Raw genomic sequence first — 15,404 nt, forward strand, 5'->3', positions numbered from 1 at the left:
AGCTGAAATAAAACAAATAAGACTTTCTCCAGAAGAAAAAATATTATCAGTTATATTATTATTATATATATATTACACACACACACACACACACACACACACACACACACACACACACACACACACACACACACAAGCTGTATATAATTAGATGTGTATTACATAAAGTCCAGTCCATGTGTGTGCATGTATAGGGTCAGTGCATGTGTGAGTTGAGGATGATAGTGGTTTTTGGCAAAAAGCTGTTCTTGAATCTGGTTGTCCTCATTCTGATGAACCTGTAGCGTCTTCCCGAGGGCAACAAGTTGAGCAGTTCTGAAAAATAAGACAAATGCACACAAAAGGTTTTTGTTATTGATCAGTGACCAGTCTAGCATAATTTTACCACACTTTTGTTTTAGTGTCAGTCCAGTGACATTTTTCAAAAGTTTAGTATTATCTGTTTATAAAGTGATTACAGTTATTTTGTGGGGCCATGTTGTAAGACCTGTTTTGTTTTGCTCAACAGAAGTCAGTTTGCAGTTGTAATAGTAGCTCATCAACAAATGAATCCTCACGATTTTTCTTAACCTACAGCTACCGAGGAAGAAGAACACCAGTCTTCCTCCCTGGCTGACAAAGTGTCTCTGTACAAAGGTGACATCACCATCCTGGAGATTGACGCCATAGTGAATGCTGGTGAGTTTGCAGATTTTAATCAATGGCAGTCTGACAGTTTCAGAATCTTCGCATGGCATCCAGTGCACAAGTTGGTGCCCTGTAAATTTTATTTATTTATTGCTCAAGCTGAACTTTCTGCATAGCGTGTTCACTTTGCATTTGTTGTACTTGGCTGACCTCTAGTGTCTATAAGTGATAAGGACATGACTACCTTTTTTTGTTATGTATTTTATGTATGATATGTCTGCTTATGTTTATTTTTGTGAAGTGTTTTGGGTATTTGGCAGCATGTTAAAGTGATATATAAATTTATACTTTAATTCATGGCTATAACAGTTTTTAATTGATGTGCATCAAGCAAATGTTTGCACTGTGACGATGACCTTGTTAACTGGATTCCACTGCGGTGGGAGAGCAGACAGATAATGCTGATGGTTTATCTTAAGTCATGGAAACCGGGCAACAATGATAGAAAAGTGTGGTAAATATAATGCAAATGCTTACAATATTGTGTTGCAGATTGTCATTGATTAGTTGTGTTCTTGATTCAAGTGTTTATCTCAGCATCCATCATTGATAGAAATGGTTTAACATGCATGCCACAGAGAGTGATTGAAAATAGCTGGATGTTAGGAGGTTCATGTTAAAACCACTGTCTGTTTGACAAGAGTATCCGTGAAATGTGATTTTTTTGCTGGGCTGTTGAATCGCTAGCCACAAATGGAAACTATTAACAGCTGTGTTGCACTCTGTTTACAATATGCAAAAAGATGTGTTTGTGAATGATTGAGGTTTTTTGTTTATCAATATAGTTCAGGCATTATGCAGTCTAATTTAAATAATGATGCCTGTGAGCTTTGGAATATTTAGATGAATCTAAACCTTCTGTTGTGTTTACTGCTGTTCTGCAAGTCGAGGAACTTTGCACAGTACTATGAACATTATCTCTGGAACTCGACTAGGAGTTTCCCCCTGTCATTTATGCATTTTGGTACTTGAAACTATAATTCAAAGTATCGTGTATAACTGTAAATATTAGATGTGATTAGATGGAAAACAAGAGTGTGCGTCTCATGATTTGTTTTCATATTTAAAGTGCAATTAAAGTGAATAAATATTCTATTATTTGGTGGCACCAATAACCTAGTGGTTAAGGCATTAAGGTGCTTATGGGAACCTGAGTTCAATTTCTATATATATATATATATATATATAGGTTTATGGATTGATGGACAATTGCTGTGAGGTAATAGCACTACCCACTGCACCACCGTGTCACCCCATTTTTTTATCATGTTAGATGGGAAGTAGTGTTTTAGTACAATATATTAAATAAATCAAGCGAAATGTCAAATTATTAAAAATAATTTCCTTTTGTCTTTCAACTTAACTTATTTTTATGTGTATATAAAAGACTTGACCAACAGTATACTTAAAAAAAAAAAAAAAAGTGATCAGAATGATTTTTGTATATTCTTTAAACTCTTTGTGCAAATGTGCTGTTAGATGAATTTTTAAATAAAGATTCAAACTAATTTATTTTGTGCCTTTTGCAATTTTTCCTTCATACTCTGTGAGCCGCTACTATACAAAAATGAGGTAGCTTGATTAAAATGAGGTGGAATCAAAGCTGCTGCCAATAATTGTAAAGAGTAAATTTCCAACGGATCAGCTTGCCTTGATAAGAACCTAATTTTTCCACCTATCTTTCTTGCCATAACCTCTCCTGATAATTTATTATCTATTAACCATCCCAAAGAATTTAGTTATTTTTGACTCTGTTACCAAATCATTAATCCTAACCTCAAAAAAATCCTCATTCTTTAATTTTACTCTTGAAGCAAATAAATAGCCTCTGTTTTACCCAAGTTGTATAAAGAAGGTTTATTATCCAAAAACCAGTGGTACAAATTTCTTAACTGTGAACTCATGATTTCATCCAGGGCCCTTTTGTCAATGTTTGATTGAATAATTTATGCAGTTAATTTATTGGTTGATTTAATTGCTTGATTGATTGCCAGTACGTACTGTAAAATAAGCAAAACAGCAAAACTTTCTTGTGAATATGCAGAAGATGTATTTTTCTGCCTTTATTTTTGATGGATTGTTTGGTGGATAAATTATTGTTATACTGTGTGGTTGTTTTAGTGTGAAAAATTCCATTATGCTCCTCCATGATAACGGCTTTTTTTTAGTACAGTTACAGATTTGCCGCTGCTACAAGATGTCAGAATCCCTGTATAACACATTGTTAGTGCTCAGGAAGTCTCAGGAAGTCATAAGACTTTTCAAGACTACATAAACTATGACAGAGAAAAACAAATTAAGTGGACTTGTTCCCTTTTCTATTGTGTAGCTTTTGTTTGTGAGACAACCTCAAAATTTTCTGCAAGGTTGCATTAAGGTCAGTCAGCAACGAAAACAGGAAATGAAAGAAGGCTGAGTGGGATGCTGGTCTAATCTCGAGGTCTGATGCAATCATACCAATCCGAAACTGCAACAGTAAGCAAAGTGAATCCGAATTAATCATTCGCTCAATTGCACTGCGTTCGAGCTTCTCCCAGTTCTTATTTCAACAAGTCTGTTGGCACATTCTTCACATCAGTGGTCGCATAAAATAATGCTAAACCGTTTCACAGGGTTTGTGGCATTGAATTAGGAAAGTAATTGGTTTAAAGGCTTCAGAGTATGAGGGAGATGACTTATCATGCAGACGGGTGACTGTTCATCCATCAAAGGCCAGTGGCTCAGGCCAGAAAAGTAATCGCATTATTGCAACAGTGCTTTGGACTGCTTCTTAAAGCTCCATTTGCGCCAGTGTTTTTGTGTTTAGATTCCTGGAACAATGTTTCCATCTCTGAGCTATAATATGATGATAAGGGCAATCAGAAAACATCTCTGCCATTGCAGGGAACAGTCTCTTTGCTTTTAGTAGTCTCCTGGAAAATGTATAGCATTGTGCTCAAAGGTAAATAAATGTTGGTGTTTTTTTGTTTGTTTGTTTTTTTCTCACCTTTTTAAAAAAAAATTCCAATCAATTCGCCATGGAAAGTTTGCTTGTGAACTATTTCATTTGAATAAAACATTTTACTATTACTATTTTTAAATTTACGAAAAACTTCTATATTATTTATAAACCTGTTTACCAATGGGGAACTCAATTGAGGTCCACATGGCAACAATGTAAATATTAGAGTCTCCTCTAAGTTTTTCATCTCAAAGCTATTGGAGGCAATTAAGTCTAAATACGACTAGCCTCGTATTTTATTTTTATTTATGTATTCATCAGGATCCCCATTAGCCACTACCAAGGTTCATTCCATACTTTCATTTCTTTACACATTACAGTCCATTGGTTTGTTTTCGTTTTTGAAACAGGAAGCAAAAAATGTCCTTTTGATGCATGCCTGGTACAAAAATTCTGGCTAGCATTACTATACAAAAGTTGATCGTACAATACACTTGGAACTCTTGACACAGAAATATTTCTTATATAAAACCCAACAGAGAAACCATTACCCTATCCTTTACCAATTACCAACCTAAAGTTTTATGCATTTTCATAATATTAACCTTTCTATTACATTGTAAAATTAGTCGTGCCGCTCTATTCTGGACTAACTGTAATTTGTAAAAAGTCTTTACTTGATGCGCTCGACCATACCACTGGATAGTAATCTAGATAAGAAAGAACCATTGTCTGCCCTGCACAATTTGAAAGAGACAGTACTGTGGCAACAATTGTACACATCTCTTAATAATTGATAAACCTCTTTCCATAGCTATTACCATTTTATCCATCTGTTTTGGCCACTTTAACCTACTATCAAGCTTCATATGTACAATATGGTTTACCTGGTTGATCTGGATTAGGCATGGGGCGGTATATGATTCTGACAGCATGATAACCTTGGATAAAAATATCACTGACTTACAGTATTGTGATTTACTGCTCCAAAATAAATATTCTTTTTAAATGTCTGGGTAAAAAAAACAACAACCATTTCCCCCTTTGAACACAATACATTTTATTTTGAGAAACATTTATAATATTTTGAAAATTAGCTTGTAAACTATTTTAATTTGACTAAAACATGCAACTTTTTTATATTTGTCTAACTAAGTGGGGTCTGGCATAAATTAGGATGCATGTGGTCACATTTATACACAAAATACTAAATTCTTTATAATTTCTACACGTTTACCAGTGGGGATCTCAATTTAGGTCTCAATGGTGACAAGTGCCCATGAGTCTATGTGTAGTCATTATATATTTTTATTTTGAGAAACATTTAAAATATTTTGGAGCAGTAATCATGTCAGGCTAATATAATTCAAATGAATCATTGACTTCTGCCATCTTCAGATTTTTAAAAACAGAATTCTTTACAATTTAAAACAACATCTTACATATACTGTAGAAACGGTATAACAGAAAATGTTGCCGGTTTTAAAACCTTGACTTTTCCAAACCGCGGTATACCTTGAAAACGGTTATTGTCCCATGCCTAATCTGGATACAATACATAGGAAATACAATGTCATGCGACTTATACCAGGTTTATTTTTCTGCCACTAACAACTCCAGTCCTGTGGTTTTATAGGAGAGTAAAGTGTTCACCAAATGCTTGAATCTTGCAATCTGGTACACTTTGTGTGAATTCAGACATCCCCCCCCCCCTCTCACATGCTATCTTTCACTTATTATATAGTACAGTGGGAAAGCTTTCGATTTTAGTGTAGCCATAGAAGAAACAGGTGGATGAAGGAATGTCTCTTCCAGTTCCAGTCCCTCTGAGATGTGATAAATCTATTGTGCAGTTGCACTGATTGCCAATTTCTTCCTTAAGGAGGAGAATTGCATCATATAATGGATTTTGGTTCTTTTTGAGCATCTTGGATGTTAGAAGAAAGACGACAACCAACCTCCCCAAAAGAACTCCCAGCCGACTCTGACTTGGCTTTCTCCTGCTTTTAGTGTGTCTCTTGTTTTTTTTTTCTTCTTCTCAGTGTGTAGGTTTATAGCTAATCACAGTTATTTTCCTGCACTTAGACATCAAGCGCCTCGATGAGCCTGATTTTCGTTGTCTTCTTGCATCTAGCAGTCTTTTCTCCATCTCATGGCCCTCGCATTGAAAAACAACATCATAAAAACTCCAGGAAGGAAGTGAAATCCTCTGATTATTATGGTTATTCCTAATTATGCAAAGAAGTTGAAGCTTGATCATCATAAACTTTTTTTTTTTTTTTTAGATTGTAATAGTTTTTACTCCTCTCCAGCCCTTTTATTGCATTTAGTATTGAGCAATATTACTGTAATAAAGAAAGCTCTGGAGGCTCTTGCTTAAACAGCCTACTTCAGACATATTATTAAATCCCATAACTTTTTAGGTTTTAGGATTTTATTGGTGATGAGAAGTATGGAGGATTGGTTTGTTTAGCATTTATGTTCTCTCTGTATTAGATGTGGCATACATTTCTTTTATATTGTTCTCTTTTTTTCCCAGTCAGGAAAGAATATAAAAGGTAAATAAAAAAAAATCAATAAAACTCATCCTAAGTTCTAAAAATTAATTTAAAGAAGGCGGCTAATAGACCCTTTTCACATTTCTGGGTTTTATCAGCAGCGGAAGTTGTCATAGTTGGGTAAACTTAAAGTGCAGTGAATGAGAGGGCACAACAAATTTATTTTTTTACAATCTTATTTGCTGAAATAAATAATCAAATAAAAATGCTACGATGGTGTTAACAAGACTTTCAGAAAAACAAAGACTGATGACGGCAGCCAGAGGAGAGAAAAACTTCAAATTTACTCTCAACCCCAAAGATGCTGCATTAGAAACGCCTTGCATAAGCAGTAAATAGTTATTTGTAATTTAACGCAAAGATGATATAATACATTATAGTACCATAAACCCATTTAGGATTATGATGACAGTTAAACGTGTTTAACCAAATGGTCTATATTTAAAAAGGGTCTATATTTAATTTGGTTTTCAGCTGAAAATCTAATGTTTAGTTTCAGAATGTTGGACTTAACAATAGACTGTTAAGCTTATTGTAGTTACGGTATTAGATTGGTGCATTGGTTTGTCCCCATTTACTCTAATGTTGTTCCAAACACTAGAATTTGAATGCAAATTAATAATTATATTATATTATATTATATTATATTATATTATATTAAACGGCAAATCAGTCCAAGGCACTTAAAAATGTGGAAAAAATATTCAATTTAAACTTAAAATATTTTTCCCACATTATTTGAGTGCCTTGCACTTATTTTTGCTGATTGTTCTGATGAATTCCTTACCCAAAGAGCAGACACATTAAATTGTTATACTATACTTTATAGTTACTATATTAATGTTTGTAAAGAGATCAAAAAACAAATCGGCACAAGTCTTTTGAAAAGACCCGTTTGCTTGTATAAATGAACAGATTTAACTTTATTCAGAAATATGCATTGATCATTATGCTGTGTTTAATCAAATTTAGTTATGGGCGGCATATGGTGCAGTGGTTAGCTCTGCCGCATCACAGCAAAAAGGTTGCTTCTGTGTGGAGTTTGCATGTACTCTCCGTGTTGATGTGGGTTTCTTCTGAGGGCTCCTGTTTACCCCACAGTCCAAAGACATGCGCTTTAGAGGAATTTAATAAGCCAAACTGGCCGTATTTTATGAGTGTGAATGCTAGAGTGTATGGGTGTTTCCCAGTAATAGGTTGCGGCTGGAAGGGCATTCGCTGTAAAAACCCCTGATAAATAAGGGACTAAGCTGAAGGAAAATAAATGACCGAAATTTAGTTACTGAATCATACTTTTTTTTTTTTTTCTTCATTCACAAGAGAAGAATTTGTTCAGTGATGTTTGACATGTCATGTGGCACATCTGAGTTTCTGCAAGAACCAGTAAGCATTATGGTATGGTCGAGTTTATTCATACTCGCAGATTTTTCACTGAATGTGAATTAAAGGCAAAATTAACTTTGTTTTTTTTATAAAAAGCAACTGTATCTCAATTCTTTTGTCAATTCCACGCTGAATCAAACTGTACAACTTAAATGGGACCAAATTCATTTTGCCAGACACTATTGATATTTGAAAGCATCTAAATAAACATCCAAACAAGTTATTCACACTTTTTGAATCCATTTCTAGACACTCTTCTTGCTGTTGATGGGCTGGAAGTATTTCAGGTCTCCGTCCAACACTGTGGTCAAAAGCATTTTTCAAATATTTGTTAGCCATTGACATTGTTTACCAATTAGCATCTAGTTTTCTCAAAGACTCTTTAAGACTGTTTTGTTGTTTTCACATCCAATTAAGTTACAGAAAACAACTAAATAAATGGTTTTAATCCAGCAATAGTAGTTAATAAAGTGTGGTGGCTTTAGGTTCAGGCCTTGTAGAGTTTGCATTTGAAATGTCAGGCAGCATGAAATTAAATGGCAACAGTAATTAATTCTAGGCGGCTTCATGCTGCATGCTGAGAGAGGTGAGGCTGTAAGCATGTTAAATGGGTTTTTAAATCACTCTCTGGATGACCAATTATTTTTTCATAGAAATAAAATTTCCTGTCAGAGCTGCTAATTGAAATAGCAGCTGACATCAGGGTCTCGATAGGTGCAGAAATTTTAATTGCTCTCCCTTTTTTGTTTTCACACAAGGTGTCGGTTCGCGAAGCAAGCAAAACAAACACTGATTAAAAAAAAATGGTGAAGTCTGACGGAGCGGTCAGATGGTGAAGCTGTTAAATATAGCATCGAAACTAACGCCAAAAATATCTGTTGGGCAAAAAAAAAAGGGAAAAGAGAACAAGCAGTGCAGACAAAACTTTAACTAAAAATAAATGTAAAAAAAACTTCAGTTGTGTGGAGCACACAGTTAAGCTCTCCACCATTTGAAGATTTTGTTCTCAGAAGGGGAGAGAGTGTCATTTTGTAATTATGGGAGCTCTTCTGAAAGAAACGGAAAAGCTGTGTCTCTTGCCCTGTAGCGTGGTGAGACGCAGCCACAGATGAATGCAGTAATGGAGTCTAATGCACTCTGCACATTAAATGTTCTATGAGTCACAAAGCTTAATGGAGAGCACTTGCATGTTTAACCGAAGACGGGCCTGAGCTCTTTTGTAATTGACATTTGAAAGTGGGAAAAGAGCACTCCTTATCAACACGACTTGCATAGGGGGGGGACAAAAGGGCTAGTATGCGCTCTGTCATCATCAAAAAAAAAGATGATGCCCTAAGATGTAAATCGGAACTTATGGCGCTAAAAGCCCTAGAGTGGTATCTTTTGAAATAACAAAGTAAATTTGCATTCATTTGCTGTGTGTATCTTTTAGAGCAAGCGTGGGCAACATTGATCGTGGAGGGTCGCTGTGCCACAAAACTTCAACCCTAAAAAAAAACAAAAAAAACCTTTCTGAATACTGGGCAGTGGCGGATTTAGGCATGAACAAATATGGGTGATCATCCAGGGTGGCGTCTTGATGGGGGCAGCACGGGAGCTATTAAAAATAGTCACATAAACCTTTTACCTGAGATGTATTAGTGGCTGAAAAAGACTAGCTGTGCATATAACCCATTTGGAGCTGTACATGCACAGTGGAGAAGGTGTAGGCGTCAAGAACTGTGATGGTAAGGTTTAGGGTTGGAGTATGTATAGACTTTAACAACTGTGATGGTTAAAGCACCATCTTGCAGACAAAATATTTTTCACATGTGGGTCTCGATTACTCCAAGTAATGCCTCTACTACAGGTTATGCCCCCCTCATGTTATGCCCTCTTTTTCAGTCCACTGATAGACCACACTCCAATATTTTGCTACAGGTGATGTGGGTTGGAGAGACTCCACCCAAATCTGTAAAGCTCCTCGAGTTCCCAGAAAAGTATATAAATAAAAATTTGCTGCTGTTGTTGTTGTTGAATGAGCCACACGCACAAATGCTGTGTTGACATTGACTGTGCACTACAGTAAATGAGCTTGTTTAACTTGTTTATGTTGCTGTGTGTGGTATGTATTTCCAACACAATCTCACAGCAATTCTGAACTTTTTGATTTAGTTGCTAATTAGTATGATTTTATATGTACTTTTTGCTTTTCCCTCAATGACGGTTGGGGATGGGTGCAACACCTCCTTTTTAAAAATGTACATTTTTGTACGACTGAACTCAAATGAGTTGGACATTAAACTGACAAACCGTAAGATACTTGCTTTTCCTCGTGAGATTAGGCTGGTATTTCAAGTGGTAAGTATGACCGGATGCCCACCAAACAAGAAAATAAATCCTGTATGGATCTCCATTAAAGCAACAGTACAAAATAAATGATTTAACATCCACAAAGCGCTAATCCTGTTATGTGATTATTGCATACTAGTTTATGCTTGTGTAACTTACTGACACTAGATAGCTGTAGTTCTGAATTACTTACTCTGTCAAGTGAGAGTGCTGTAAACTGTATGTTTCAAAAACCATCATGTCTCCAAAACTTTGCATAGTGTCTTTGTTACAGAAAACGTGCATCATTTGTAATAACATCACCTAACTTAATTGCTAATAACGAAGGTGCAGTTATGAATCAATCTGAAAAGGATTAAGATAAAAATGACTGAAGCATACAGTTATGTGGGACTTAACTTTTCATTGCAAATCTGACTAACACACCAGCACTTTATTAGAAAAAGCAATTTTCACAGATTATACTTGAGTATATAGAGGCCACTAGCTTCTGGATGTGTAGCTTTATCATAAACAGTTGGTTCTGTTAAATCCTTCAGGGGGAACTTTTTACCTGGCCTGTATTGACCTTCATTCACAAGCAGTCTGGTGTAAAATTGTGCAGACATACTGTAAATGAATCTCTGTAAAGTGAGGGGAGCATTCGCTTCGTAAACAAAATTCATTCACTGTGTCTTCAGCAGCCCAGATCGCAGTATGAAAACCGTGATGTTGATTTGTGCATCCAACTACTGAATCCCCATCAGTGCAGTAATGGCAGACTGTGAACAACTTGCTCCGGGCGATTCTATGCTAATTTGGAAGTGAATTTCAAAAGTCATAGGCGGCAGAGTGTGACATCATAATCTACAGATTCTTTAAACAGCTCATCTCAAAGACTGCTTTCGATTTATGGAGTTTAAAACAAATAAGTAGGTGGATTTTTATCAATGTAGAGTGGTTGCGTACACACACACTTGCAGCCAACAAATACTGTATTTATGTATGCACAACCTGTAAAAGTGAATTCTGCAAAATAGCTGCCTTTAAAGTGATACTTTTCAGAATGTTGTTGATATAAATAATTTTAGGTATCAAAAAGGTTGTTTGGTTCACTAAAATAATACTATAATTATAATATTATATATTATATAGCATATTATAGTTTTACAATTTTATAACAGAATACAACCCCCTCCCCTGACAAATATTTTTTTAAATTTCTGTTAATTTTAAATGAAAACTATTGTGAATTAGGGTTGTGCGATTTATTTTTTATTTTTTTAATCGAAATTAAATCACAATTGCTATCTGAAATATTGCGTTTAGCTAATCGCAAGAGGCTGCGATATAAATTATATGTGGGTGTGTATGTATGTATGTATTACATTACCTTACATTACTACATTAATTTCCCCCACCCAGAGCAAATGTGTGACTGCTGTCCATGTGTGACAGTCTTACTAGCCAATTGAGTGAGCACACTTTCGTTGTGCCTAGTCAGAATTGCGCAACTGAACTGTGGAAAGCCCACAATAAAAAAAAACAAACAAACAGAAAAATGCGAACTAATATGATGGCGTCTGACGCTTCGGAAGTATTAATAGACTAAATAACATCTAAGAAAAACAGGATATCGATAATATGGGAATATTTTGGTTTCAAAGTTACAGACATCAAACAAAAACAAGTAATCTGTTAGAACTGTTGCCATAGCATGAGGAAATACAACAACCCACACCTAAACGAGGAGTGTTTTGCTAAAGTCAACTGGAAAAATTGTCACTCGCACTTAATCTAGTAGCAAGCAACAGCAAAGTACAATTTCAGAGTTGTTTTAGCCATGTTAGTTTGCTAAGTGTTCTGCATTTTTTTAAATATTATTTTTTTGTTTGGATAATAATAAGCTGCACTATCTCCCTAATTTGAGGTCAACTTGTTTACAGAAAGGTAAGGTCATTTTATTTTATATGTGACTAGAGAAAAATGAGCGTTTCATTTTTGAATACTTAAAAACAAATAAAAAAAATGTTTTTGGAAAGTTAATATCTTTTCAGTTTCTTTAACTAACACTCACTGCAGTTTAGCAGTAAGAAGCATCAATACAGATAATTGAGCTGTTGCTTGACTACAAAATTATATCGCAAATCAAATCGAAATCGCAGTAAAAAAAAAGCGCAATTATATTTTGTGAAAGTATGGTTATTTACTTGCTTGAATATTTTTTTTTTTACTTTGATCAGCATATTTAACTGTTTTAACACATTTTACATTATTTATATTCTTAATATTATATTTATTTGTACTCGTTTGTGCTATTATAAATGTCTTTACCATCAGTTTTGAGTGATTTAATGTGCTTATTCCTTTCAAGTGAAATTTTATTCTGAATCTGATTCGCATACAGACAATTTATAAAAAGAACATTGCTTTTTTTCAAGAAATTACTATTAAAATTAAATATTTTTTTCATGTTCAAAAACGTATTGCAAAAAAACAGCACTTGCTGTTTAGAAAAAAAAATATGGACACCTACAGTAAAACGTGCATTGATCATTATAATTTTCAAAATTACATGACCTACAAAATCATAAGAAACCTGTTGATATGACACTCTATAACAAACTTTGTGTTTTGTTATCAATAAATGTACGTTGTTTAAACCATGCATATCCATACTGGCTGTTACTAATGACACTCAAAAAAAAGTTGTCCTTTAAGCTTGATGGAAAAAAACGTTGGTCAGGACTGAATTTATCTTGGCTAGTAAAGCATGTCTAGCAGAAGTTCAGTAACGGCAGTCCTTGTTTCAAGGATGTTTTTCTTTGATGTCTGTGATTGTTTTAGGGCAAGAGAGCTTGGGCAATTTGAAGACTTCAAGGCTAAGTCATTTTCAGCAGTATTGATTCTTCAGTGATGTGAGCAAGGGAAAGAGTGTCTGTAGGAGAGCTCTTGCTGCATTGAGCGGTGGAACGTTTGTGTTTGACTGGACGAAGAAGTGAAGTGAGATGGACATTTTGGTCTGGTGTTTCTGGTCAAGGCTTTAGCACTTAATAAAATCAGTTTTTGATATAATGCCTTGCTGACCTCCACACTCAATCTTATATTGATTATAGACCCTTTAAAACACTCACATAAACACTGACAGAGTTCAAATACGGCTCCACGGTTCAGGGTGGACAGTAGAAAGTGAGTTGATGTGCAAACTTGTGATTGTTGCAATGTTGCATCAGGATTGAAAATCGATGACCGCTGCCCATGGCAGTTGCTGCTCTAATGAACAGTGAAATAACTTTGGTGTGTGTGTGTGTGTGTGTGTAAGCACAGAACTGAATTCCCTTTTAAAAGCCCTGTTAATACTGTCAGAATGATGGGATTCAGGCTCAAGGATTTCTGCAGTACTACATGCACACATTTTCCTACATCTCCAATTCTCCCCAAATTTGCATTGTTGATTGCAAATGAAATTGACCTCAGTTCCGAACCCGTCTTGTGGTCTTGCAGATTTGTGGCTTGACCTTTGACTTTGAAAGCAAAAGCAGGGATTTTCTCAGGTATTTTCAGGACCCTTTGGGAGACTTTGCTGAATGCTTTTTGCTAAATGTTAAATAGAAATGTAAAGAAATGTAAGTAGTGCAGTCTGATGTTTTAACTTTTTTTTTTTTTTTTTTTTTTTTTAAGCAGAGAAAGCTTTCTGAATGTGCATTGTCAGACCTTGACTTGATGTCCTCACATAAATGAACAATTATTCTGTCTTCCTCTTCCATGCTGTGTTCTCTGAATGAGCAAGTCTGTGCAAAGTTCTGCGAGTTTAAGATGGGGAGTTAGCGAGGGCAATTTGTCAATGCAGTATGGCCAATTAAAAAGAAGAGTTAAAAAGAATAGAATATTTGCTATACTGTTTCTGACAGGACATATTCTAATAAGCATATTCCTTAAGTCTAGTTAGTGTATGTTGAAAACAGCTCTGATATTCAGGGTGTTTTAATTTTAGTTTTTCTAAGCGTAATCCAGCCTAAATATTTTTTCAAAACAAGCTTAAAATGTAAAGGTGCAAGAACCCAAGTAGTTTCTGTAAGGTATTTTTATGTGTTTCTTTGCACTAGTTGTAAAATTCGAAGTGTAAGTCTTATATTTCTGTTCTCTACAGAATGACATTCTTAGTCAGAGTGTGTCAAATGCTAATAAATCAAAGAGTTTGTCTCTTAAATCTTCACTGGAGCTGCTGGACAGTTTGACATGTTGGCCTAAAGGGGGCACTGTGCATCCACGAGAAACCTGACCCTGGCTGCAACCTGAGAAAAAGCCTCAGACCTCTCATGCAAACTGCCAGCGCTCATCTCTGTTGTTTTGACCAAATCCACAGCACTTGTTTGGATAGCTGCTTGTATTCCAGGGATGTCGTGGTTGTGACGGATGGCTCTCGTATTTCTTTAAGTCTCAGGTTACCAAGATGAGGGGATGTAGCTTGTCGGTTCTGTATATTTTTACATGTGGGCAGTTGCAGACATGCAGTTGGTTATCTGGTGGAATAAAACAACACTTAATCTATTTTGAAGAGGCTGAATAGGTTAATATAGGGGCGAGGTACGAATTAGAGCATAAATCAAAGCATACCATCATTATTTTGTGGTTTGGTGAACAGCGAAAAAGAACATGCATGATGTTCTGAGGATGTACTCGTTGCCTCCCAAAAACATCCCAGTCTTGTTTGTAAAAACACATTTTTCTTTCTGGAAGTTAGATTCATGCCACCTGCTGGCTGGTTTTGTCTGTGCCAATGCTTCAGTGCAAATTTCCCCAGATACATTCACATCTTCCTGTTTTTTTCCCTGCCATTTTGTTATTTTATTTTTATTTTTTATGACTCAACACTACTTATTTGAGTTGTTCATTGAAGTCTGTCTTTTGAGCTGCTTTAGCTGAAGCCTCTGGAAACTGTGTGCCTTAGCAGAAATGCTTATTAGGTGCTTGGTTACATGCCCACGGTGGGAATATTTGCAGTAATAGCCCCTCTGAACATTTTCATAATGGGCCGTTCAGCGCTCCACAAATACAGATTTCAGAAAGCATGCGCTGTTTTTGAAGGAGGTTGTTTGCAGAGCGAAGGGGCTTTCTTTTTGTCTTTGTAAAAGACATGTCGCTTAATGTAGACCACCAATGGGCTTATCAGAGTTGCACCTTGCAGTAATACCCCTAAGCCTGGGATACAATTGGATTTTTCTTGCCCCAAAAAGGACCTCTCCCAATGTTTGGTGCTCATTTCATAACATTCAGTCGTTCCCTTCTTTGAAATCTGCCTGAGAATATTTGATCTCTCTTGCCTTGGTCTTCTATAGTTATGCAGAGTCTTTTTGCAAAGTGAGCTGTTTTTCCACAGAAGTCCCTTCAAGGCCTGCAATGAATTCTGGGATAAACGCAGTTGAATTGAGCCTTAATTAACAGGCCATAATTATAAAACACTCAACGCTGAACAGCATTAATGGGTGGAATTTAGACTTGATGTTTAAATTGAAACGCGCCTG

General features: G+C 35.6%; 1 protein-coding gene across 2 annotated transcripts in view; it reads left to right on the plus strand.

Annotated features, from left to right (window-relative positions):
* macrod2 (mono-ADP ribosylhydrolase 2) overlaps positions 1-15,404 on the plus strand; it is an 862,720-nt gene that overhangs the window by 13,377 nt on the left and 833,939 nt on the right. For both annotated transcript variants that reach the window (XM_017358720.3, NM_200549.1), the window contains 1 exon segment: positions 577-678. In XM_017358720.3, the coding sequence (XP_017214209.1) occupies positions 577-678 (102 nt within the window).

Source organism: Danio rerio, chromosome 13 (assembly GCF_049306965.1).
Source record: "Danio rerio strain Tuebingen ecotype United States chromosome 13, GRCz12tu, whole genome shotgun sequence".
NCBI classification, from domain to species: Eukaryota; Metazoa; Chordata; class Actinopteri; order Cypriniformes; family Danionidae; genus Danio; species Danio rerio.